The sequence below is a fragment of the Triticum dicoccoides genome, chromosome 2B, assembly GCF_002162155.2.
Source record: "Triticum dicoccoides isolate Atlit2015 ecotype Zavitan chromosome 2B, WEW_v2.0, whole genome shotgun sequence".
In the NCBI taxonomy this organism is placed as follows: domain Eukaryota; kingdom Viridiplantae; phylum Streptophyta; class Magnoliopsida; order Poales; family Poaceae; genus Triticum; species Triticum dicoccoides.
Genome location: NC_041383.1, coordinates 206,219,290 through 206,246,595, shown reverse-complemented (window position 1 = coordinate 206,246,595; position 27,306 = coordinate 206,219,290). Strand labels below are relative to the sequence as shown.

The window sequence follows — 27,306 nt, the reverse complement described above, 5'->3', positions numbered from 1 at the left end:
TCATATCACACACATAGACATTGCAGGGTTTATTAGGGCCAAAGTTCGGGAAAGCGCGCTTAATCGAGCGCTTATGCGCGCCTACGCGCAAGGCGCTGGCCTACCGCCTCGCATAGGCCATGTGCGCTCGTAAAGGCGCGACGCGCGCCTAGGCGGAGCGCTTTTCTCGCTGAGGCGAGCTTAAGCGCGCGGAACAGCGCGGAATGGGCGCTTAATGGCGCAGAACGACGAGAGGGGATCCATCGGGGAATCGGGATAAAGAGGCAGGGAGCCACGGGATGAAAGGCAGAGGGTCAAAATCGAGCCCGTGTTAGGGTTAGGGTCTCCTCTCCTCCATTCCTCGCGCCGCCGGACTCTCCTTGGGGCCGCGAGACTCTCCTCGCGCCGCCGGCAGCAGCACGCCCTCCGCCCTGGATCTGAAGCTTCTCCTCGCGCCTCTCCTGCTCGGGCCCTCCCCCACACCTCCGGTTGCTGGCCTTCGACCTCATCCCGCCGTGGATCTCGCGGCCTGGTCTTCTTCTCTTCAGGCAGGTGAGCCCCCAGATCCCCATCGATCCTACCTTCTCCTGCTAGCTTCTGCCTGTTGCTGCTTTGCTGGTGCTACTAGTTGCCGCTGAAGTGATGTTAGCTGCTGCTGGTGGTAGTTAGTGGTGCTGTTTACTAGTAGAGTAAAAGTAGTAGTACTTGGTGCTGTTGCATGTTGCTGTTAATTTGCTGCTGCTAGCTGCTACTGCTGTTTGATGCTGCTACTACTTGTTTGCTGCTGATGCTGATGCTGGCTGCTGCTGCTACTTGTTTGTTGCTAATGCTAGCTGCTGCTGCTGTCTGTGGCTACTAGCTGCTAATTTGTGTTGTTGACTTGTTGTTATAGGATGTCAACATCAGAGAACACCACCGCCCAAACAGAGTCCGAAAGGCCGATAGCTCTGAAGAGGAAATCCAATGATGTTGGATGGAACTATGGGAAACTATGTGATGTCACAAACAAGGAGAGGGTGAAGTGTGACTTTTGTGGCCATATTAGCACCGGAGGAATTAACCGTTTCAAGCTACACATCACAGGCACCACCTCAAGCGTTCTTTCATGTTTAAGATCAACTCCGGAGGCTAAAGCAATATGCCAGAGAGCTCTTGATGCATATGAGGCAAAGAAGGTGGCGAAGAAAAAACATACGGCAGAAGTGAGGGCTGATGTGCATGTTACAGCCCTAAATGAAGCAAGGGATGGTAGGGAATCTGTTTGTGTTGGAAGCACATCATCGGAGCCCAACAAATTAGGACCAATGGACAAGTTTGTGCGTCCTATTGATGGTAAATCAAGCAAAGAGGAAGCCTTGAAGCAGCTAAGTATGAATGAAGCACTATTCAAGGAGAGAAGAGGTCAATGTTCACCATATGTTGCTAGATGGGTGTATTCACATGGTAATTCTGGAGTCCTTCATTTCTTTGCTTGCTTGTGCTTGAAATGATTGCTTGATTGCATGGTTTTGTTCCTTTGCTTGTAGGCATACCATTTAATGCTCTTGACAATGATGAGTTTTGTCAAATGTGTGAGGCCATAGGCAAATTTGGTCCTGGATATGAGCCTCCTACTCAATATGAGCTTAGGGAGAAGTTGTTGAGTGATGAATATGCAAGGACCAAGAGTTTGTTAGATGAACGTGAGAAGGAGAAGATAAAGCTTGGGTGCACCATCATGACAGATGCATGGACGGACATGAAGAGGAGGAGCATAATGAATTTGTGCATGCATTGCAGTGGGGGGACAAGTTTTCTCAAATCAAAGAAAACATCTGATGTGTCACATACAAGTGAAGTCATATTTCAGCTAGTGGACAGCGCAATTGAGGAGGTAGGGGCGGAGCATGTGATGCAAGTGGTGACGGACAATGCTTCCAATAACATGGGAGCCAAGAAAATGTTGCTTGAGAAGAGGCCGAAGATCTTTTGGAGCTCTTGTGCAACTCACACTATCAACTTAATGCTCCAAGGAATTGGCAGCCTCAAGAGATTCAAAACAATAATTGATCAAGCAAAGAACCTCACCATCTTCATCTATGCGCATCACAAGACTTTGGCATTGATGAGGGTTGCTACAAAAAGGAGAGATATCATAAGGCCGGGGGTGACTAGATTTGCTTCCGCTTTTCTCACATTGCAAAGTTTGTTGGAGAAGAAAGATGCTTTAAGGTATATGGTGGTTGAAAGAGCTTGGGAAGATATGAAAAATGTGAAAACAAAGAAAGGCAAGGATGCAACGGCAACGGTGATGGATGCAAACTTTTGGAAAGGTGTGCTCCTATGCATAAAGGTGTTTGAGCCATTGGTGAGAGTACTTCGTTTGGTTGATGGGGATATTAAGCCATCGATGGCTTGGTTGTATGGAGAGTTGGTGAATGCAAAGAGGGAGATGAAGGAGGCATTTAACAACTTGGAGAGGAACTACAAAGATACTATGGGCATTGTTGAAAAGAAGATGAATGGAAGGCTAGATTCTCCACTGCACATGGCCGCATATGTGTTGAACCCACACTATAGTTATGCAGATAGCTCCGTCTTTACCACTGCAAATGAAGGATTTCAGGAGTGTGCTGAACAATACTATGCAAATGATCATGATACTTGCATGCTGGTTGTCAATGACGAGTTTCTGAAATATGAAAACAAAGAAGGAACTTTTGGAAAGAAGCTTGCAAAAGCATGTGAAAATAAAAGCTACAGCCCCGGTATACTTGCTTGCTCCTGCCCACTAGTTGCTACTCTTCTCTTGCTGCTGCTATTGAAGTATTGATGCTTGTTTCTTGCTGCTGCTGCTACTATTGATGCTTGTTTCTTGCTGTTGCTGCTGCTATTGATGCTTGCTTCCTGCTGCTGCTGCTACCATGCTACTGCTGCTGCTACCTTGATGCTGCAAAATGATGTTTAATATGCTCATGCAAAATGATGTTTAATATGTAGATACATACCAAGAGAAGAAATAGGCTCACAACGGAGCGATGCAACAATTTGGTCTTCATAAGGTTCAACAATAGGATGTTGTCTAGGAAACAAAAGCTCCTAGAGAAGAAGAAATGGGATGTGCTCATTAGCACCGATGCTACCGAAGCTCAAGGATTTCTATTTGAAGGAGGGGATGATTATGCAAGCGTTGTTTATCTTGATGAGGAGGATGTAGATGTTCATCCGGGTACGGGGATATCATGGGATCTACTTGGTGAAGCAATGGGAGCACAAGAGCAACTCCAACTTCGGAGGAGTGCAAGAGTGAGAGACCTTGAGGAGGAGGAGTTTGAATCCGATCATGATGATGAGGAGATAGTGGATGAAGATGAGATTGAGTATGAGGATGATTGAGAGGCATTGAGCATTTGAGCTAGTGATCATTGGCTCATTGCATGATGGTTGGCAGCATCATGCCATTAAGTGATCAAGTTATCATGCATTTGCATTCATGCATTTGTCTTTTGTTTGTTATTTGTTATGTAAGAGACTATGATGGAGTGGTCACGGGTGAGACTATTGTGGATCGTGGCCGTGGTACTTTGGTTTGGTAGCACTAAGCAAGTTTAAGACTTTTATTTGTTATGTAATATGCTTGCTTGTGAAGTTGTGAACTTGTGATATGTTCTACCTATTACATTGCTTGTTTGCTACTTTGCTAGTTTGCTTTGATTGCTCATTCAAGTTGTGAACTTGTGATATGTTCTGCCTATTACATTACATTTTACATATATGAATGATGAATCTGATATATAATGCTTTGCTTGCTCCTTGCTTGTTGGTTGCTGCTGCTAACATCTTTACATATATGATAATATGAATGATGAATCTGATATATAATGCTTTGCTTGCTCCTTGCTTGTTGGTTGCTGCTGCTAACATCTTGTCATCTTCTCTATGATGTATTTAGCTGTTGCACAATGCATTGGAGGGAGACGATCAGAGGACAACATACAAAGAGGCAGGGGCAACATATTGGAGAGAGAACAAGGTTATAAACTTATAATTGTACCTCCAGTTTACATTCTAGCACTTTTTTTATGTCAAACTGCTCTTTTTTGCCCATATCCGTACAATTATATAGAAAACGCATAATTGCGCCTAATTGCGCCTAATCACGCCTAAGCTAGAAAAGCGCAAGTAGGTGGCCAAACGCATAATTAACGCCTAGCGCTTTCTCAAACTTTGATTAGGGCGGATACTCTAAATTGAACCGAAATAAGATATGGTAGGCCAATGATATCATTCAGCTCAAAGACAGGTGTAGGATCGGTGATGTTTGCCACTATGGATTTGGGAAGAACTTGGTGAGGTGTTGAACACATTATAGTATAGTGGCACAGCACCGATAACACAGAGTGTAACATGTGGTGGAAGCAGATATACAGCCAATACTGAAGTTAAATGCTAGCATTTTGGGAACTACAGTTTTCTACTGTTGCTGTGAAATTCTCACCGGAACAATTAACTTTCCCTGTGACACGTTACAGCTTGTGTGTTGCTGCATTCTACTACTATAAGCTACTCCCTCCGTCCCATAATACAAGATATTATTAAAACCAGTATCTACACATATTGGTTGTAATAACATACTTTCTTCATCCCACAATATAAGACGTTTTTGCAGTCCCTATATTATGGGACAGAGGGAGTATTTACTTATAGAGCCCTACATCTTGTAAACAAGTTTGGACTTTTTCCTCGTTCCATTTCACAAGGAAGCATAAAGTAGTGGTTATATATTTGGGCCGTGAATCAAAGTTGGGTATGGATCAGCTTTTTTTTCTTCCGAACTAGTATTACTGAAGACATGCTAAATTTGATATGCCAGGGAAAGGCGTGCAAGAAGCTGAGCAGTGACCGGAGATGACGCCATGGTGATTAACAAGTGGAAGGAGTTTGCATGTGAGCTGAACTGGAGTATATGACCTGAAAATAATGCATGTGCATTGATGGAGGGTGTCTCAGGACTATCCTTCGTTTGTCTGTTTCTAGACCTTTTTTATTAATATGTATCCATCTCGTCTATATTGCCTCAACACCGACTCTTGTCGCTTTATTTATTATGTGATCTGCAACAAGATAATATGAACTATATTATATCAGTTGTACTACCCTTTGTTTTGACTGCTTGCTGCTTTCTTTTGTTGGCATCGTAGCTTCTTTGAGTAACCACGTCTCTCGTTATGCTTGACCCGAAACTACACTTGGGTGGTAGTGAAGATTTTATTAGAAATTTGGCAGACAGGTGAGCGAGCTATGTTGGAGGTTCATTGTGATATGATAATTGTTTGTTTCTGCCAGTCCCCCCCCTCCTATGGTTACTGTTGCTCAGAATTTTCCGAACTTAGTTATATGCAAAGTCTCATTTGTTCTCCACAAGTTTGTTGTTTCCGTCTGCTTGAATTTTCTGCACTGCTTATGTGCAGATGAGGCTAATTTGTTCTTCACAAGTCTAAGGTATCTAAGGTATCTGGATAGTTAGATTGGCGTGTGCCAAATTCGTCATGTGTTTAGTGGAAACTAAGGGCGTGTTTTGGTTCCAGTTTGGAAGGAAAACAGGCCCTAATATGCCATATGAAACTTGTTTGGTCCCTGCATTAGGTAATACGCAAGTGCACTTTGTTTGGTTGGCTGCATTGGCCCTAGCGGCACATGAACATGGCGTTTGGTTGCATACGGCGTACATGTTGTACTTACCTTGTACCCTAGTTGGCGAGCTTACCCACAATGATCACACCTAGCACACCAACGCCACTACACAACAATGCTGACGAACTGAGAGAAGATGATGAAGTTCTTCGGCTTCAGGACGAACTGACGATCCACCTTAGCAGCTTCCACTTTGATAGCTCCAAGCACGGTCAACACTGCTGCCTCCGTGCTTTCGCACCCAGGCGGAGTAAGCTTGTTCTGCTGCCTGCCTAGTTTTGAACCCTCTATAGTTGCTGTTGCTATACAATAGCACTTGTGCATTGGCTTCTTCCCATGGAACTATAAACCCTTGGAACCTCACCGATGAACACGACATACCACTTGCCCTAGCAATGCACAAGAGCAAGAGTTGAAGCAGCAAATCAATGGAGCACAAGTAGCACACAAACAACAATGGAGCAGAAGAGAAGTAAAGCATGCATGATCATACGACATAGCAAGTTCAACCTAGCACTACCTGGTGTTAACCTACCACCAGGGGCGGAGCTACAGGGTGGCCAGGGTGGGTCGCGGACCACCCTGGAATTTTTACCCGGGCGCATAGAGATGGGCTTGGGAACGAAAAAAATGGCCCAATAACACTTTGACGCAAAACAACCAGCGCCTCTCGCTTGCAGCCCGACACCAAGCACGACTGCGGGAGACCTCTTCCCGACACGCAGCCGCCGGCTGCCTCGTCGCCATCGGCCTATCCCCGCCTCCGCCTGCCTCGCTGGCGCCGGCTCTCGGCCCCCCAGGATGCTCCTCTGCTCCTACCTCCCCGCTGCGCCCTCAGCCTGCCCGGCGCTGGGCACCAGCCGCACCATCATCCCAAGCCGCGACCCTCCCCTGTCCCAGTCATCCGCCTGGCGCCGCTGCAAGCCTGCAAGCCAGCGGCAGCCGCCCAGTTCGCATTCCAGCACCCGGTTCTACCTGATTTGAGGTATGATTCATCCATTCCCCAATTTTTCAATTTTTGATTTAGGGTTTGCTTGCTATTTTTTGTATTGCGGACTAGACAGTACAATACATGGACTGATGAACATGATATGATGAACAACACACATAATTAAGCATATTATTTTTGTTTAGTTTTGTCATTATAAATTTATGATTGATAGAAAGTAAATTCTTATTATAGAATTATTAATGAATGAAGAGAACCGTAGATATTGCAAAACTTTTTCACCACCATGTTCAGTCAAGAACAAGTTGAAAAATAAGATGGGTGATAATCTTTTGGATGATTGCATAGTCACATATATTGAGTTGGATGTTTTCTCTGTGGTGAATGAAGATGATATAATTGATATTTTCACGATTAACTTCTCAAGGTATGTACTGTACTATGTATGCTTCTTTTATTCAAAACTGAGACTTGAATGAGAATTTTAGTGTGTGTTTATCTATTTCTGTGGTATTTGCAATTAGTTGAAATATTTGCAAGTCATAGTTGTTGTAAAAAATAACTAAAGGTGGACCACCCTGGTGTCAAATGCTAGCTCCGCCACTGCCTACCACCACATCCAAAAGAGGGTGTCATCCTACCACCGCAAGTTAACCATCAGCGTGAGGGGTTAGTATATACCACCTCACCAAAATATACAGACCATGAAATAGTTTTTGAGCCTAGCTACACAAAATGTACGTCGTCATCGTCATCGTCGTCGTCACCGCCACCGCCATCGCCGTCGGGGATCATGCACACTCACAGGCAGCACTACTCTAGTAGTAGTGCTTGCCCAGCCAGCTCCTGAGCCACATCACCCTGTGAGCGTCGGGCATGGCAACGAACCCAACACCCTGGGCCTTGTTGTCAAGAAGGTGGCTGAGAGCTACCATGAGAGCCTCGTCGCTGAATCCACCCTGGGTCATGACAGCGCCATACAGGTCAGGTTGGACGTCGAGGGGCTTGCACTCCCTGATGGCTATTGCCACCTCCACCGCCTCAGTCGTGCTGCAAAAGACATTGATCTCCTCCTCCATCAGGCCTCCACTCTTCCTCTTCCTATCATGGACGGGGTCAAATGGCTTGTCGAAGGGCTTCGCAGCGGGCTTGTCAGGGCCATCAAGGACCTCGACGTCCCGTGTCCCAGGGAAGTCTGGCATGGGAGAACCAAGAGGCTCACCCGAGCCCATGGCATGCTTCCCAGTTGCCAGCCTGTCGGGGAAACTGATCCACGAACACCTATGGGACCGGCGGACCGAGCCCCTTTCGGATCGGCGGGGGGCGGAGGTCGCACGAAGAGCAGATCGAGGCGAAGCACACGAGCAGTTTACCCAGCTTCGGAGCTCTCCGGAGAGATAATACTCCTACTGCTGCTTGTCTGATTGTATTCTGTTCTTGCTTTAGAGAGCTAAGTGTTCTCCTAGCTTCGAAATGATTCGAGCCAGCTGAACTTGCGAACCCCCTCTACGTTGCGCATGGGCCTCCTTTTATATGCACCAGGGGTCACCGACAGGTGGCAACGCAGAGAAGGGTAAAAACGTAAAAAGAGAGGTAGTTGGTACAGCTACTTGCACAGTGTACTCTACCTAACCCTGACGGCAGGGGACAAGGGCATTAAATGCCAATCCGTGTCGCCCAAACAGTGCAGAAAAGGACCGTTAGGGGCGCCACCGTTCGCCACGACGGTGATCTTGTCAGCGTCGCATGCCTCCGCGCACCGCTGGCTGCACAGCCCTCTGCCACGCGCGCCTGGAGAGGCCCCCAGGGCGACACGTTGGTGGATGCGCTGGAGCGTGGGCACAGAGTGGCCGCTTGCCGTGGCAAGTGCCTTGCCGCGGTCGTGGTCTTCTCGCGCCCGGAAGCTTGTCGCTAGCCGGGCCTTGCCGGGACGCGTGGTGCGTCGCGGCAAGTTCCTCGAGAAGCCTCGGTTGGCCTTCCCGGCAAGCTCCTCTTGCCGGGGCCTTGTCTTCTTGACTTGAATACTTTGTTCTTGAATGGCTCCAAAGGAGCCACGGAGTATCTTGGCGGTCACCCGGCAAGCCCTTGCCGCGGGGCGCTGCAACTGCCCGTGCAGAAGTTCGGGGTACTGGGGTACCCCTATTCTAGTACACCGACAGGAGCCCGAAGGAGAAGATGTGCTGCATCTGGTTGTAGTTCTGGATGGGTGTGTTGAGGAACTCAACGTCCCTTGGGTGGTCCTAAGAATGAAACACAAGTGTTGTTAGTTGCGATTAGGAGCAGGCAATGGTGGACAGTATGAAAAGGAAGAGGGCTATGAGCTAACCGCGACATGGCCGGCATTGTGCTCTGCCTCCAGAACTATGGAGCAAGTGTTCTCATCCCATGAGGCGCCGCTATAGTCTCTCAGCTTGGACACTTGGATCCATCGACTTCTCCACTTCCTCAGGTGGTTGTACACCTGGGTGGTAGACACCTCTTGCCCACAGAACTCGAACACCTGCTTCACAACGGTGTTCAAGTGCACCTCCTTGAAGCCCTTGTCAGTACTAATTCCACTAGAGATGAGCTCACACATCTTGTTCAGCACGAACGTGGACATGAACGGCTGCCACTTCATGTTGTTTGGCCTACCATCCTTCTTTGCCTTTGCTGCTGCTAGCTTGATTGCAGCGGCAGCAGGAGTTGGCTCAACGAGCACTACTGGCACATAGAGGGAATCAGACTCGAACACCTCTGAATCAGGTGCCATCTCGGACATAGGATGCGAGTCCTCGACAAACGATGGAGCAAACTGGCTGTCAGACACGACAAGGGCCTGACTAAGATCTTGTGTTTGCGTTGTCATGCCCTACAACCGTAACACACGCATTGACAGTGAGCATAGCACACAACATACTGGACCCCATGAAAGCAGGAGCATACATGTACATGGTTCATCACTATCATAGCAAGCACATGCTTCATCACTATCATACTAAGCATACCAGACAATCTATGAGCAGGAACATACATCTACAACAAACATCATGCTACAAATGGACCACCAATAGCTACAAATCACAGATCTAAGCATGATTCAACACAAGCACAAGGTTCAACTTCAAACTCTACTACTAATCTAGCCTACCACATGCTTGAACGTCTAGCCCTACCATAAATTGCAATCGCAGCATAGCAACCAACCATATCAGCTCACAGATCAGACCACTAATCAACCATGCATCTAGATCAAACCCTAGCTGTAGCTCAGATCTAGCTAGAAGGAACAAAGAGAAAGGGGGATTGAACTAACAGATGCCATGGCTGCAGCTTGAGGACGAGGGTGGACGGTCGTGGAAGATGAACGCCGGCCGGCGAAGGAGCTCCGACGCCGTGGACCGCCGACCGATGAAGATGCGCCGCTTACCTGCTCGTTGGTGCCGATGGGCGTCGGTGGGAAAGCGCGAACGAAGGAACAATGGTGGCAAGTGTTGGGGCGGTGAGGGAGGGGCTAAATAGGGGTGGAGCAACGGGAGGTGAGCCGAAATCCCCCCGCCGATTTTTCAGCGACGCAGGCGAGCTCGCGCCATCTCCCCTGCTCGCACGAGGGAAGAAGCGCGTCGCCTTCCCCTGCCTCGCCTGAGCCAGGCTCGTGAGCTACTGCCGATTCGTGCGTTTCCCCAAGGCCTGGCCTGGACGTGCTTTAAGTTTCGTGCAATGCGGGCCGCACAGTGAATGCAGGAAACCAAACGGGCCAAATTCTTCCCGCCCGGGCGAGGCTGGGCCTAATGCGGGCAACCAAACACGCCCTAAGTTGCCCCCTTATGCAAATCTGCATTTAGAGACAACGTTTCTGATGACCAAAGAAAGATGCATTTAAAAATAACAATGCAGACCAGTCGCCATAAAAAATGTCTTTGCAACTCTCTTGATATGTGGCAGAAGAAGATTAAAATTAGTTTTACAAGTGGCAAAGTTACATGCCAGAACTAATTATAGCAGACAATGATGATTTGGAACCAAACATACCTACACTTCCTATGTATAGGTTGGCACTGTCCCTTCATTTCCCAGTCATGAATGGATGCATCCATACGCATCAGTGGTAACTGCTATCTCAAAATTTGTAATTATATGCTCTCTTCTTTTTTTCACATGCGAGCTGACATTGTTAGCAATATGAACACCTAGATAAAACCAAACCTTAACACCCTTGTTAATTTAACTCTTTGTTTGACTCTTTCTTTTGCATATCTTCTATAACTATGCTCCCTAGTTTTAAAGAGTCCACATTCAACTGAGGTCTTCAATTGCAACTTGGTAACCCGATTTTAACCCGGTCAACAATTTCTTAAAGCTCTTTCATTCAATTCTTTATACTATTGTAACATCCCAATTTTTAATTTGGATGTTATACATAGATCATCATATGCATATCATATTTATTCTTGAATTTTGGTTGTGATCCTAGAAATCTTAAGCAACTCAAGGACCCATGGAGAGAGTTGGAGGTTTCACAAAATTCATATTTGAGTTTACTCAAATTTGAAGAAAAGGATCAGTTTGGTTTTATTATTTTTCTCTCCAAATATTTCCATTGTTAAAAAAAATAAATGAGAGAAGATAATATGACTTCTTCAAATTTAGAGAAATATTGGAGAAAGAATTTTAAAATCCATTTATGATTTTTCTGGTATTTTATTTCTATTTTATTTGAATTAGAAAAATATGTATTTTTTCAAAATTGCATTTTTAGGCCAGAAAAATGTTCACTTTGTTCTAAATATTTCATTTAGACGGTGAAAAATGTTTTTTTGTATTTTTAGATTTCTTTAATATTTTATTAGGATTTTTCTGTTCGGGCGAAAATATTTAAAAAAATAGAAAATGTTCCCGGACCGAACTGGGCCATTGGCCCAGCAGGCCCGTTCGCGCCACCGCCCGTGCGTCGTGCCACCGGCAGACTCCAGGTGGAGTACGGCTCGGACTCCGCCGCCGCCGCCTTGCCCCTCCGCCAAGGCACCCCTCCCCCTCCTCCTTAAAAGCCGCCGCCGCCCCGCCCACCCCGCCCCAGCACCAACAACAGCTGAGCAGCGCCGCCGCCGCGCCACTCCTTCGTCGCTGCACCACTTTGCCGCTGCCGCCGCTCCCCGCGCCGCCACCCCGCACCGCGCCGCCGCTGCAGCCGCCCCGCCGTTGCTGAACGCCGCTGCCGCCGCGGATCTAGCCGGAGCCGCCGCGTTGACCGGTCGGTGTTTTTGGTTAACCCCGACTTTTTTAGTTTTCGGTTTAATTTTATCAGATCTGTTTTTTGTTGGTTTATTTATTTAGCGGACGTTCTTCCATTCGTTCGTTTTAACGAACGTTGTTCGCCGGTTAGGTTCAGACAACAAACGTTCGTTTGTTAGTCTTTTCTTTTTATTTATTTTTGCAGGGATTTATCTACGATTATTTTTATCGCGATTCAGCCCCTGATCTTTAAACTAGTATAACTTTTTACTCGTTTATCCAACTTAGATGAAACCAGCGCCTAAATCTTCGCCTCGAAGCCCTCTTTCCAGTTAATCAACTTGAACATGATTTTGATACTGTAAAATTTGACTTTAGTCCAGATTAGTAAACGATCTTGTTTCGTTCGTATTTTTTTGAGTTTCGTTGCTCTGCTTGAGTTGAATCTTTTTGCAAATCGTAGCTAATCACATGTACTTTCCGTTAAGATCTAATTCAAATGTTAATAATGCTGTTAGGTTTTGACTCTTGTTAGTTTAAGTTGTTGCTTGTTTCATGTTCGATTTGGATCTTTTCTTGAGTTTTCTCGTGTTTCGTTTGAGTGATTGCTTATGTATGCTATTGTTTGTCTATGCTAGATTACTCGGAGTGCGAAGCTTGTTACTATGAATCCCTAGAGTTTGCAGATCGTCAGCAAGGCAAGTTACACTTTGACCATACTCTTTTATACCCAGCTTTACTATGCATTAGTTCTGCCCCACAAACACTTGCATTGGTAGGATTGGGAACATGTAGTTTTGGTTGTAGTGCTTGAGGTAGGAACCCAATACCTTTTGATCACCCCGGGAATATATGTTATGCTTATTATTGCTTAGCCATGCTTGTAGACGGGGATTGTATCGTGATTCACACATGGAAGTTTGAGAGTTATTTTAATTGGATAACATTAAGGTGGCAACTTTAATACAAATCTGGGTGGATTGGTTGAGGCACCTGGAGTACCCAGTGTTGTCTGTTTTGGAAATCCCGGAGTACCCGTGTGATTATCCTATGGAATGCCACTCAGGCTCAAAGGGATCATAAAATTATTCATGCTAGAAACTTCTGTGTGCAACCACAAGCCATTATGGGCTCTGACATAGTTGAGTAAGTTGCGTGGGCTCTTGAAGAGGTAGACGAGCAGATGTTGAGGGTTGTAGGTGGTACTGTCTACCCGGAGTAGAGAGTTAATGCTTCAGAAAGGCTATGTCTCGATCATCCGATCATGGATGCGGCCGAGTCTTGTGGGGAAAAGTGCGCAAACCTCTACAGGGTGTATAAACTAATCATGGTTAGTCGTGTCCCCGGTTATGGACATCTTGAGTATCTAGTACTTGAATCTATTGATGTGATCTCAATATGTTACTCTAATTAATTTTGTTGTTGGGTTAATGATGATACTTTTAAATGGGATTTGAGTTGGAGGAACCTTCTCAAATAATGGGCAACATGGGAGTAGTTCAATAAATTTATGCCTTTGTTGTAGAGAAAAACTAGCTTTATGCAAAACCATGAAACTTACAGCCTCCACCAGCCAAATATTGCATGTAGATATAGTCTTTGCATTATCATTGCTTTACAGTGTAACTATGCCAGCATATTCCATGTGCTGACCCGTTTCGGGCTGCAACATCTTATGTTGCAGACTACTCAGACGGCAAATAAGGTGCGATAGGTCGTTCTTTTTCACTCATCTATGCTGTTGGAGTTGATGGACTCATTTACCATCGAAGCCTTCCGCTGTTATCTAGTGTAGATGGCCTTCAGCCATGATTTATTTGTGTAATAATACTCTTTATGAGGACTTGATGTAATAAGTGTGTGATTGAAACTCTGTTATAATTCCTCGAGTACTGTGCGTGTCAGCATTACCGATCCAGGGATGACACTGATGCACAGAGACTTAACCGTTTTAAGGCCTCACAATTGATTAAGAATTTAGAATTGGGTCATTCAATTCGTCTTATTCTCAAAGAGTTATTTCCATTCAATTCTTCTAATTTTCTATGTTCCTTAATTTTGAAGCTTTTTCATTCAATTAAGGTGTTTAATTTCGGATTTGGTTTTCAAATGTAGCCAACAATTATTCAAATCAATCAGCAACAATCGGCCTACAAAAACATATCAATCCCATGCACCCGTCCTCCATACAGAAAAAAGCAGCACCATGTGATACTGTAACACCAATATAGTACATGCAACCTCCGACACATAAATTTCCCCTCATAAATATACGTTGGTTAGCGGATAACACATAACCACACCACGAAAGACCCATCAAATCACCACATTATGAATAAAAGTAAAGCACACTTTTTCATCTCCTCCACCCACCAAACTAAATATTCCATTAGTTTCAAAATATAAGGGGTATTAGTTCTTTGGAAATTCATATTTCTCCAAATTCGACCAAGTTTAGAGCGAGAAAATATCGGCATCCACAATATTAAACAAAAAAAGTATGAAACATTATTTCATGATGAATCTAATCATACCAATTTGATATTATATTTTTTTATATATTTCTCTACAAATTTGATCAGACTTCAAATGGTTGACATTTCAAAAGAGTAATACACCTTATAATTTGAAACAGAGTGAGTATTTTTTTAAGAAACCCAACAACAGCGACGGTGTAGCAAAGCGCGCCTGACCCTTCTAGTTATGGATTAAATGTAAAGAACATTAATTTGTTCTCCAGTACTAGATAACTTAACATGTTCCACCATTAATGGTCTATGGCTCAAGGGTTCAATACTTCAATTCTTGGTGATTCTTTTTGCATAAAGTACCATATATACTGATAGCTGGACTGGTACCTGCTAGATTCATACGGTATTTAAGTAGCAAAAAATGGTATTTAAGAGAAATCTGACATGATCTAACCAATTACTTACAAATATGTGGACCACTGAATTAATCTATGGATAATTTTGCTAAGGGATTTTCTGGTCTCAGGTAGAAACAAATATTGTCAACGAAGAAACCAGGTCTCTAACTTCATATAAGATAGCACAAGAAATTTCTATGTACTATATCAAGGTAGATTGTTATCATCCCAAAGTTACAATCATAAATGGTATTATGGTCAAATCAACCTTTCAATTCCTATATGTTTCTACTATGTTATGACTTTTTATGGGATGGTGACTGTCTATGCCTCCAAGCTACCAATGAGTGAGTATTTGAATAAAATCCTTCATTTTTAGTCAGAAGGGAGAATCTTAGTAAAATAAATTTCTTTGGCAAGAAGAAATATTATATTCCTAAATCTGCTTGTATATACCTACATGTCCTATATTTTTACTACGTGGAAATAGATATTTTGTGCAGATACCATCGATAAACTACTTACAACTATAATTTGTTTTATCTTCAGACTTGAAGAAATTTACAAAAGGTAGTTGTTCTTGTCGGACTTTTTTTAGTAAGGGTCTGTCTAGGACACATCTAGATGTGACATAGTTATGTCACATCTAACCTGATGTCCACTATGTTTGTGATCTATTTTTTTGATCAAGCTTTTTTTTGTTCCTTGTTTCTGCGCTATTTGTGGGAGCTTAGATGTGACATTCTTGGAAAACATCTAGATGTGAATTAGACAAACTGTTTTAATAAACCCAGAAATTTATTCATTAGAAATAACCAATACATTGTTTATGAGGGTTGTTACAATTTCATTGAAGGGCTCCTCAAACCAATCAGAAGTCAAAGAAAATTTAGCTAATCTAGCGAGCTCGTGAGCAATTTTATTTGATTCTCTGTTACGGTATTGTAACCTAGTAACAATAAAATCACAAGAATAATGAAAACAATCATCGAAAATAGCTGCCGCTGCACCCGCCAACTATCCTCAATCCTTCATTGTATCAATCACGTGCAGATTGTCCGAGTTAATAATAAGGCGATTACATCCTGATCATTGCGCCAGGCACCAACGATAGTCCGAATTCGAGAGCCAAGGCTTCAGTGGTCAAGTCATCCGCGTAGTAGTCTATCTTCCCATTCCTCCAGCAATAAATTTTCCTTTGTCATTCTAAGGATAACCCCCATCGTGCCCTTGAGATGGTCATGGTCAAAAGAAGCATCAACATTAAGTTTCAAAAAATCCACTGGAGGGAAAAACCAGCCCCCCTTTTCACAGAGGCCTTTGGAGAAGAAGCAGTTACAAAGTCTGCCATAAGAGCTAATATTCCCCTAGGGATCTGATACACATTCTAAGTTGTCTTCTCGTGCACTAATTTACGTCTTTCCCAATCCCACAATAGGTACCAGGCTGAGATTATAACAATCATTTCATGCACATTCTAATGACTCATAATCCAGAATTCTTGGTCTAGTAGAAGAAGTAAGTATTCAAGCATTGCCTCTCTAGCACGATCAACCTCACAGGGTTTATCAATAATATCATCCATCCCAACCTTCTCCAAACCTCCTTGCTTTATTACAGAGGTAGAATGTGCTTCATATCTTCTAAACCTTTGGAGCAAGTAGGACAAGTGGGCGAGATTTTCATATGTCTGTTTGTGAGTGTAACACGACATGAAAGTGTGCAATGTAGGGTACGCTAGATAATTTTTTTGACTTTTGTCAGGAAAGATAATTTTCGTACCTTAGTCCAAATAGGGTTAACTGTGGTTCGTCCCATTCCATCAGAATGTCTCAATTTACATCCATGCTGATGGTCCCATTCCACAAAATAAGCAGACTGAACCAAAAATATACCATTTTTCGTATAACTCCATGCAACAAAGTCTGGTATATCATGTTGCGGCAGTGGGACTGCAAGTATCCATTGGACATCAATGGGCCACATAGTTTGTCTAATCAGGTCTTCATCCCAATTATTCGAAGCAGGATCAATCAAATCGACCACTTTAGATAAAATATGCCCCCTAGATGTAACGACTTTCCTAGTGGCACAATATCAGGAATCTAAGCATCTTCCTAGATATTTGATATTCTGTCCATTCCCCACTCGCCAAATGTAACCACGTTTCGAAGAATTCACTCCTACCATCAACAACTCCATCACTCTATTGCAATATGAATTATTCGTCTGGTAAACTATTTACTTGAGACGTGTCTACTCTTCGCAACTAGACATCACTACCATTTCAAGCAAAACCAATATGAATTCACTAAACGAAAGCTCAGGTACATGTGTAGGCATGATAACAATCGGGAAGCTCTTTGGAAAGTTTGTTCTCAGATAGGTCAATCACTTCTAATGATATCATGTTGCATAAATCTATTGGGATTACTCCACTAATGAAATTTCTCGATTGAAAGTGCAACTAATCCCCGGGTGGTTTTGGTAATTCATAACACCATATAACTCATTGAACTAATATCCATTGAAGATAAATATTTCAGGAAGTTCAATGAATGGCATGGTATGGACTAGAGATATCAGTACTGCAGGATGCTGCTAACTCGACACTACAATCAGAGAACCTTCGACGAAACTGTGTGCGATGCAATAATCACAAACAGTGATGTAAAAGAACCATAAAAAAAGATGCAAAACATTTGCGATGCCAGATGCATCAAACATAGTTTAGAGTTTAGTTGCGTGTGCGATGCAGGGCATACAGTTCAGTTCAATGAACTGTTTGCGATGAGGCAGAAGAACGGGCAGCCACATGAATGTGTGTGTGATATACGGCATACAGTTCACTCGGATGAACTGCTTGTGATTAGGCGGAACAAAAGAAATGGCCAACCAGATCAAGGTGTGTGCGACAGAGGGCAAATAGTTCACTCGGATGAACTGTTTACGTTGAGCCAAGATAACATAAATGGTTCAATATAACAAGATGTGTGTGATACGTGACAAACAGGTCTGTAATCAGAAATGTGTGTGAAGACCGATAATAACACAGACGATTGCTGCTAGGCATGTGTGTTGTGTGTTGGGATTGCATACAGAACAACAACATACATACACACACACACACACACACACACACACACACTTTTAAGGACATGGTTGCATAATCAAATTAAACATCCAATTACATAGGTGGCTACTCCACAGATAACATTTGCACACACCAAAGTAAACTATTACATGCATATATACATAGGTGGCTACTACACACATGACATTTCCACACACCAAAGTCAACTATATATTACATGCATAATTAAGTAGGATAAATGATCATCTGATCATCATCTACTTTTTGGGACGCTTGCCGCTACTGCTCTTCTTGTGGCTCGATCCAGCCTCGTCGATCTCGGTAACGAGGCACTTCCTCATGTCAACGATCCGCCTGTGCATCTCATAGCATCTGTACACGTTCTTGGTCGTCAACCTGAGGTGAGGTTCATCCAGTTGCCTCATCCAGGCCCTGTGCCAGGATACGAGACGTGTTCTGTTGGCATCTTGCTTCATATTTTTGTAGTATGGGTCGATGATGGCCGAGGTGAGTTCAACCAGGGATTCCTTCTTCGTGCTGCCCAGACCCTGTAGTGCTCACGGATTTCGACAAGGTTCTTGCAGGCCAAGCCCGTAACCCTGAGCGCTTTTACATCGTCGGTGATTTCCACCATAGCGAACTTTTAGTCAGTGCAATTGACAAACTTGGTGAAACGGTCGCAAGGCTCTATGCCATGCAGTAGTGGTAGATGAGGACAAGATGGCGCACACACAATTGGGTAGCGGCAACCTTCTGATCTATGTTGGGACGACCGCCGGTGTGCTAGAGGTTGATGCCGACCACCTTGTACTTGTCTCGAGCAAGCAACTGCTCAACAATGTTGATCAAGTTGTCCACCATGGTCGGGCCAATGATGTACACCACCAAGAGATCTGTCTCCCTCGCGTGGGTCTCTACTTTATGCTCACCAAACTCCATTGGAGGGCTGCTAGTCATCCCCTCTCTATGTGTCGTCGTGGGTGTGCTTGTTGTGTTGTGGGGCGCGATCGAAAGGTTGAAGAGACTAAGGTTATAATGGCTGCAGGAATTAAAGGGGAAGCCGGACGGCCTGGAATATCGGCACGCCCGGATGGCAGTTCTAATTTGCAGCGCGTAATGATGTCTACTACACAACCTTCTTCTTGTAGACGTTGTTGGGCCTCCAAGTGCAGAGGTTTGTAGGACAGTAGCAAATTTCCCTAAAGTGGATGACCTAAGGTTTATCAATCCGTGGGAGGCGTAGGATGAAGATGGTCTCTCTCAAACAACCCTGCAACCAAATAACAAAGAGTCTCTTGTGTCCCAAACACACCCAATAAATGGTAAATTGTATAGGTGCACTAGTTCGGTGAAGAGATGGTGATACAAGTGCAATATGGATGGTAGATATGAGTATTTGTAATCTGAAAATATAAAAACAGCAAGGTAACTAATAGCAAAAGTGAGCATAAACGGTATTGCAATGCTAGGAAACAAGGCCTAGGGTTCATACTTTCACTAGTGCAAGTTCTCTCAACAATAATAACACAACTGGATCATATAACTATCCCTCAACATGCAACAAAGAGTCCCGCCAAAGTCAATAATAGCGGAGAACAAATGAAGAGATTATTGTAGGGTACAAAACCACCTCAAACTTATCCTTTCTGATCGATCTATTCAAGAGTCCGTAGTAAAATAACATGAAGCTATTCTTTCCGTTCGATCTATCATAGCGTTCGTACTAGAATAACACCTTAAGACACAAATCAACCAAAACCCTAATGTCACCTAGATACTCCAATGTCACCTCAAGTATCCGTGGGTATGATTATACAATATGCATCACACAATCTCAGATTCATCTATTCAACCAACACAAAGTACTTCAAAGAGTGCCCCAAAGTTTCTACCGAAGAGTCAAGACGAAAACGTGTGCAACCCCTATGCATAAGCTCACAAGGTCACTGAACCCGCAAGTTGATCACCAAAACATACATCAAGTAGATCATGTGAATATCCCATTGCGCCATAGATAAGCACATGCAATACATACATCAAGTGTTATCAAATCCTTAAAGACTCAATCCGATAAGATAACTTCAAAGGGAAACTCAATCCATTACAAGAGAGTAGATGGGGAGAAACATCATAAGATCCAACTATAATAGCAAAGCTCGTGATACATCAAGATCGTGCCAAATAAAGAACACGAGAGAGAGAGAGGTCAAACACATAGCTACTGGTACATACCCTCAGCCCTGAGGGTGAACTACTCCCTCCTCGTCATGGAGAGCGCCGAGATGATGAAGATGGCCATCGATGATGGATCCCCCCTCCGGCAGGGTGCCGAAACAGGGTCCCGATTGGTTTTTGGTGGCTACAGAGGCTTGCGGCGGCGAAACTCCCGATCTAGGTTACGTTTCGGGGATTTCTGTATTTATAGGAGGGTTTAGCGTCGAGAACAAGTCAGGAGGACCCACGGGGTGTCCACGAGACAAGGCAGCGCGCCCCAGGGGGGGTGGGCGCGCCCTCCACCCTCATGGGCCCCACGATCCTCCTCTCCGGTAACTCTTTATTCCAGTATTTTGTATATTTTCTAGAAAAAATCTCTGTTGATTTTCAGCGCATTCCGAGAACTTTTATTTCTGCACAAAAACAACACCACGGTAGTTCTGCTGAAAACAGCGTCCGTCCGGGTTAGTTCTAACCAAATCATACCAAAAGCATGTAGAAATATTATAAACATGGCATGAATACATCAAAAATTATAGATACGTTGGAGACGTATCAAGCATCCCCAAGCTTAATTCTTGCTCGTCCTCGAGTAGGTAAATGATAAAAACAGAATTTTTGATGTGGAATGCTACCTAACATATTTATCCATGGAATTCTCTTTATTGTGGCAAGAATATTCAGATCCATAAGATTCAAAACAAAAGTTTAATATTGACATAAAAATAATAATACTTCAAGCATGCTAACCAAGCAGTTTATGTCTTATCAAAATAACATAGCCAAAGAAAGCTTATCCCTACAAAATCATATAGTTTGGCCATGCTTCATTTTCGTCACACAAAATGCTCCCATCATGCACAACCCCGGTTTCAGCCAAGCAATTGGTTCATACTTTTTAACGTGCTTCAGCCTTTTCAACCCTCACGCAATACATGAGCGTAAGCCATGGACATAGCACTATGGGTGGAGTAGAGTATGATGATAGGGATTATGTGAGAAAACAAAAAAGGAGAAAGTCTCACATTGACGCGGCTAATCAATGGGCTATGGAGATGCCCATCAATTGATGTCAATACGAGGAGTAGGGATTGCCATGCAATGGATGCACTAGAGCTATAAATGTATTAAAGCTCATCAAAAAGAAACTAAGTGGGTGTGCATCCAACTTGTCTGCTCACGAAGAACTAGGGCATTTTGAGGAAGCCCATCATTGGAATATACAAGCCAAGTTCTATAATGAACAATTCCCACTAGTATATGAAAGTGACAAAATAAGAAACTCTCTATCATGAAGATCATGGTGCTATTTTGAAGCACAAGTGTGGAAAAAGGATAGTAACATTGTCCCTTCTCTCTTTTTCTCTCATTTTTTTATTTGGGCTTCTTTGGCCTCTTTTTTTTAAAAAAAAATTTCTCTTTTTTTATTTCGTCTGGAGCCTCATCCCGACTTGTGGGGGAATCATAGTCTCCATCATCCTTTCCTCACATGGGATAATGCTCTAATAATGGAAATCATCACACTTCTACTTATTTACAACTCAAGAATTACAACTCAATACTTAGGACAAAATATGACTCTATGTGAATGCCTCTGGCGGTGTACCGGGATATGCAATGAATCAAGAGCGACATGTATAAAAGAAATATAAAGGTGGCTTTGCCACAAATATGATGTCAACTACATGATCATGCAAAGCAATATGATAATTATGGAGCGTGTCATGATAAACAGAATGGTGGAAAGTTGCATGGCAATATATCTCGGAATGGCTATGGAAATGCTATAATATGTAGGTATGGTGGCTGTTTTGAGGAAGATATATGGAGGTTTATGTGTGATAGAGCATATCGTATCACGGGGTTTGGATGCACCGGCGAAATTTGCACCAACTCTCAAGGTGAGAAAGGGTAATGCACGGTACCGTAGAGGCTAGCAAATTGCGGAAGGGTAAGAGTGCATATAATCCATGGACTCACATTAGTCATAAAGAACTCATATACTTATTGAAAAAGTTTATTAGCCCTCAAAGCAAAGTACTACTATGCATGCTTCTAGGGGAAGGGTTGGTAGGAGTTAACCATGGCGCGATCTCGACCTCCACTCATAAGGAAGGCAATCAAAGAACACCCCATGCTTCAAATTTGTCACACAATGTTCACCATACATGCATGCTACGGGACGTGCCAACTTTAACACAAGTATTTCTCAATTTCATAATTACCCAACTAGCATGACTCTAACATTACCACCTTTATATCTCAAAACAATTCTCAAGTATCAAATTTATCATAGCGTTTAATGCACTCCATATGAAAGTTTTTATTGTATCCCTCTTGGATGCCTATCATATTAGGACTAAATTCATAACAAGGAAAATTACCATGCTGTTCTAAAAGACTCTCAAAATAATATAAGTGAAGCATGAGAGTTCATCTATTTCTTCAAAATAAAACCATCGTCGTGCTCTAAAAGATATAAGTGAAGCACTAGAGCAAACGACAAACTACTCCGAAAGATATAAGTGAAGATCATTCAGTAGTCAAATAATTGTGCAACTATGTGAAGACTTTCCCATTTAAGAATTTCAGATCTAATGTATTTTATTCAAGCAGCAAGCTAAACAAAATGACGCTCCAAGCAAAACACATATCATGTGGTGAATAAAAATATAGCTCCAATTGAAGTTACCGATGAACAAAGATGAAAGAGGGGATGCCTTCCGGGGCATCCCCAAGCTTAGGCTTTTCGTTGTCCTTGAATTTTACCTTGGGGTGCCTTGGGCATCCCCGGGCTTAGGCTCTTGCCACTCCTTATTCCATAGTCCATCGAATCTTTACCCAAAACTTGTAAACTTCACAACACAAAACTCAACAGAAAACTCGTAAGCTCCGTTAGTATAAGAAAATAAAACCACCACTTAGGTACTGTTGTGAACTCATTCTAAATTCATATTGGTGTAATATGTACTGTATTCCAACTTCTCTATGGTTCATACCCTCCGATACTACTCATAGATTCATCAAAATAAGCAAACAACACATAGAAAACAGAATCTGTCAAAAACAGAACAGTCTGTAGTAATCTGTATCATTCAAATACTTCTGTAACTCCAAAAATTCTACCAAATATTGAAAACCTGAGAAATTTGTGTACAAATCCAGATAAAAAAGAATCAGATCAAAATCATGTTTCCGCGAATTATCAAAACTAATTTACTGGGTTCAAAAGTTTCTGATTTTCAGCAGGATCAACACAACTATCACCTTAAGCTATCCTAAAGGTCTTACTTGGCACTTTATTGAAACAAAAGCTATAAAACATGATTACTACAGTAGCATAATCATGTGTAAACACAAAAATAGTAAGGGTAAATATTGGGTTGTCTCCCAACAAGCGTTTTTCTTTAATGTCTTTCTAGCTAGGCATGATGATGACAATGATGCTCACATAAAAGATAAGAAATGAAACATAACAGGAGCATCATGAAGCATATTACTAGAACATTTGAGCCTAACCCACTTACTATGCATAGGGATTTTGTGATCAAACAACTTATGGGAACAAGACTCAACTAGCATAGGAAGGTAAAACAAGCATAGCTTCAAGATTTTCAACACATAGAGAGGAAACTTGATATTATTGCAATTCCTACAAGCATATGTTCCTCCCTCATAATAATTTTCAGTACCATCATGAATGAATTCAACAATATAACCATCACATAAAGCATTGTTTTCATGATGCACAAGCATATAAATTGTACTACTCTCCACATAAGCAAACTTCTTCTCATAAATAGTAGTGGGAGCAAACTCAACAAAATAGTTATCATGTGAGGCATAATCCAATTGAAAACTAAAATAATGATGACAAGTTTCATGGTTATCATTATTCTTAATAGCATACAAGTCATCACAATACTCATCATAGATAGCAACTTTGTTCTCATAATCAATTGGAACCTCTTCCAAAATAGTGGATTCATCACTAAATAAAGTCATGACCTCTCCAAATCCACTTTCATAATTATCACAATAATATTCAACATCCTCCAAAATAGTGGGATCATTACTTCCTAAAGTTGACACTCTTCCAAACCCACTTTCATCAATATAATCATCGTAAATAGGAGGCATGCTTTCATCATAATAAATATTCTCATCAAAACTTGGGGGACTAAACATATCATCTTCATCAAACATAGCATCCCCAAGCTTGTGGCTTTGCATATCATTAGCATCATGGGTATTCAAAGAATTCATACTAACAACATTGCAATCATGCTCATCATTCACATATTTTATTCCAAGCATTCTATGTAATTCTTCTTCTAGTAGTTGAGCACAATTTTCCTTCCCATCATTTTCACGACAGAAATTAAAAAGATGAAGCATATGAGGCAACCTTAATTCCATTTTTTGTAGTTTTATTTTATAAACTAAACTAGTGATAAAACAAGAAACTAAAAGATTCGATTGCAAGATCTAAAGATATACCTTCAAGCACTCACCTCCCCAGCAACGGTGCTAGAAAATAGCTTGATGTCTACTACACGACCTTCTTCTTGTAGACGTTGTTGGGACTCCAAGTGCAGAGGTTTGTAGGACAGTAGCAAATTTCCCTGAAGTGGATGACCTAAGGTTTATCAATCCGTGGAAGGCATAGTATGAAGATGGTCTCTCTCAAACAAACCCTGCAACCAAATAACAAAGAGTCTCTTGTGTCCCCAACACACCCAATACAATGTTAAATTGTATAGGTGCACTAGTTCAATGAAGAGATGGTGATACAAGTGCAATATGGATGGTAGATATGAGTATTTGTAATCTGAAAATATAAAAACAGCAAGGTAACTAATAGCAAAAGTGAGCGTAAACGGTATTGCAATGCTCGGAAACAAGGCCTAGGGTTCATACTTTCACTAGTGCAAGTTCTCTCAACAATAATAACATAACTGGATCATATAAATATCCCTCGACATGCAACAAAGAGTCACTCCAAAGTCACTTATAGCATAGCACAAACAAAGAGATTATTGTAGGGTACGAAACCACCTCAAAGTTATCCTTTCTGATCGATCTATCCGAGTCTGTAGTAAAATAACACGAAGCTATTCTTTCCGTTCAATGTATCATAGAGTTCGTACTAGAATAACACCTTAAGACACAAATCAACCAAAACCCTAATGTCACCTAGATACTCCAATGTTACCTCAAGTATCCGTGGGCATGATTATACGATATGCATCACACAATCTCAGATTCATCTATTCAACCAACACAAAGTACTTAAAAGAGTGCCCCAAAGTTTATACCGGAGAGTTAAAACGTAAACGTGTGCCAACCCCTATGCATAAGTTCACAAGGTCACTGAACGCGCAAGTTGATCACCAAAACGTACATCAAGTAGATCACGTGGATATCCCATTGTCGCCACAGATAAGCACATGCAAGACATACATCAAGTGTTCTCAAATCCTTAAAGACTCAATCCGATAAGATAACTTCAAAGGGAAAACTCAATCCATTACAAGAGAGTAGAGGGGGAGAAACATCACAAGATCCAGCTATAATAGCAAAGCTCGCGATACATCAAGATCGTGCCAAATCAAGAACACGAGAGAGAGAGATCAAACACATAGCTACTGGTACATAGCATTGATACGTCTCCAACGTATCTAGTTTTACACACTTTTGCCCTTGTTTTGGACTCTAACTTGCATGATTTGAATGAAACTAACCCGGACTGACGCTGTTTTCAGCAGAACTGCCATGATGTTGTTTTATGTGTAGAAAAGAAAAGTTCTCGGAATGTCCTGAAAATCCATGGAGGCACTTTTTGGAATTAATAAGAATTTTTGGCGAAAGAATCAAGACCAGGGGGCCCACAGACTGTCCACGAGACAAGGGGGGGCGCCCCCCTTAGGGCGCACCCTCCTATCTTGTGGGCCCCCTGGACCTCCACTGACCTCAACTCCAACTCCATATATTCACGTTCAGGGAGAAATAAATCAGGGAGAAAGTTTCATCGCGTTTTACGACACGGAGCCGCCGCCAAGCCCTAATCTCTCTCGGGAGGGCTGATCTGGAGTCCGTTGGGGGCTCCGGAGAGGGGGATTCGCCGCCGTCGTCATCATCAACCATCCTCCATCACCAATTTCATGATGCTCACCGCCGTGCGTGAGTAATTCCATCATAGGCTTGCTGGACGGTGATGGGTTGGATGAGATTTACCATGTAATCAAGTTAGTTTTGTTAGGGTTTGATCCCTAGTATCCACTATGTTCTGAGATTGATGTTGCTATGACTTTGCTATGCTTAATGCTTGTCACTAGGGCCCGAGTGCCATGATTTCATATCTGAACCTATTATGTTTTCATGAATATATGTGTGTTCTTGATCCTATCATGCAAGTCTATAGTCACCTATTATGTGTTATGATCCGACAACCCGGAAGTGACAATAATCGGGATACTTCTCGGTGATGACCGTAGTTTGAGGAGTTCATGTATTCACTATGTGCTAATGCTTTGTTCAGGTTCTCTATCAAAAGGAGGCCTTAATATCCCTTAGTTTTCGCTAGGACCCCACTTCCACGGGAGGGTAGGACAAAAGATGTCATGCAAGTTCTTTTCCATAAGCACGTATGACTATTTACTGAATACATGCCTACATTACATTGATGAATTGGAGCTAGTTCTGTGTCACCCTATGCTGTAGCTATTACATGAGGAATCGCATCCGGCATAATTATCCATCACTGATCCATTGCCTACGAGCTTTTCATATATTGTTCTTCGCTTATTTACTTTTCCGTTGCTACTGTTACAACTACTACAAAAACCCAAAAACATTTATCTTTACTTTTGCAACCGTTAGCTTTATTATCATACCACTTTTGCTACTAAATACTTTGTTGCAGATACTACGTTATCCAGGTGTGGTTGAATTGACAACTCAACTGCTAATACTCAAGAATATTCTTTGGCTCCCCTTGTGTCGAATCAATAAATTTGGGTTGAATACTTTACCCTCGAAAGCTGTTGCGATCCCCTACACTTGTGGATATCAAGACTAATTTATGGTGCCGGTGCCAGGAAGCATAGCTCTATTCGCTGAGTCACTTGGGATTTATATCTGTTGATCACTATGAAGAACTTGAAAGACGACCGAACTACTATTTTGCCCTCAACTACGAGGGGAGGTAAGGAACTGCCATCTAGCTCTACACTAGATTCTCCTTCCATTATTAGTAGGCTTGCGACACCTAAACCTGCTACTGCTATGAATTCTGATATGTCGCATGTTATTGAT

General features: G+C 42.7%; 1 protein-coding gene across 3 annotated transcripts in view; it reads left to right on the top strand.

The window, feature by feature from the left end:
• The window catches only part of LOC119363099, a 7,780-nt gene extending 2,651 nt beyond the window's left edge, over positions 1-5,129 (top strand). Inside the window, exons 1-5 of one of the 3 annotated variants that reach the window (XM_037628399.1) lie at positions 7-531; positions 872-1,422; positions 1,506-2,726; positions 3,911-3,991; positions 4,832-5,129. In XM_037628399.1, the coding sequence (XP_037484296.1) occupies positions 873-1,422; positions 1,506-2,726; positions 3,911-3,991; positions 4,832-4,860 (1,881 nt within the window). In that variant the 5' untranslated portion in view covers positions 7-531; position 872 and the 3' untranslated portion in view covers positions 4,861-5,129. Of the gene's footprint in view, positions 1-6; positions 532-871; positions 1,423-1,505; positions 2,727-2,958; positions 3,629-3,910; positions 3,992-4,831 lie in introns of those variants that run through there. The other 2 variants (XM_037628400.1, XM_037628401.1) reach the window with 2 other exon arrangements.
• Positions 5,130-27,306: the final 22,177 nt, after the last annotated feature.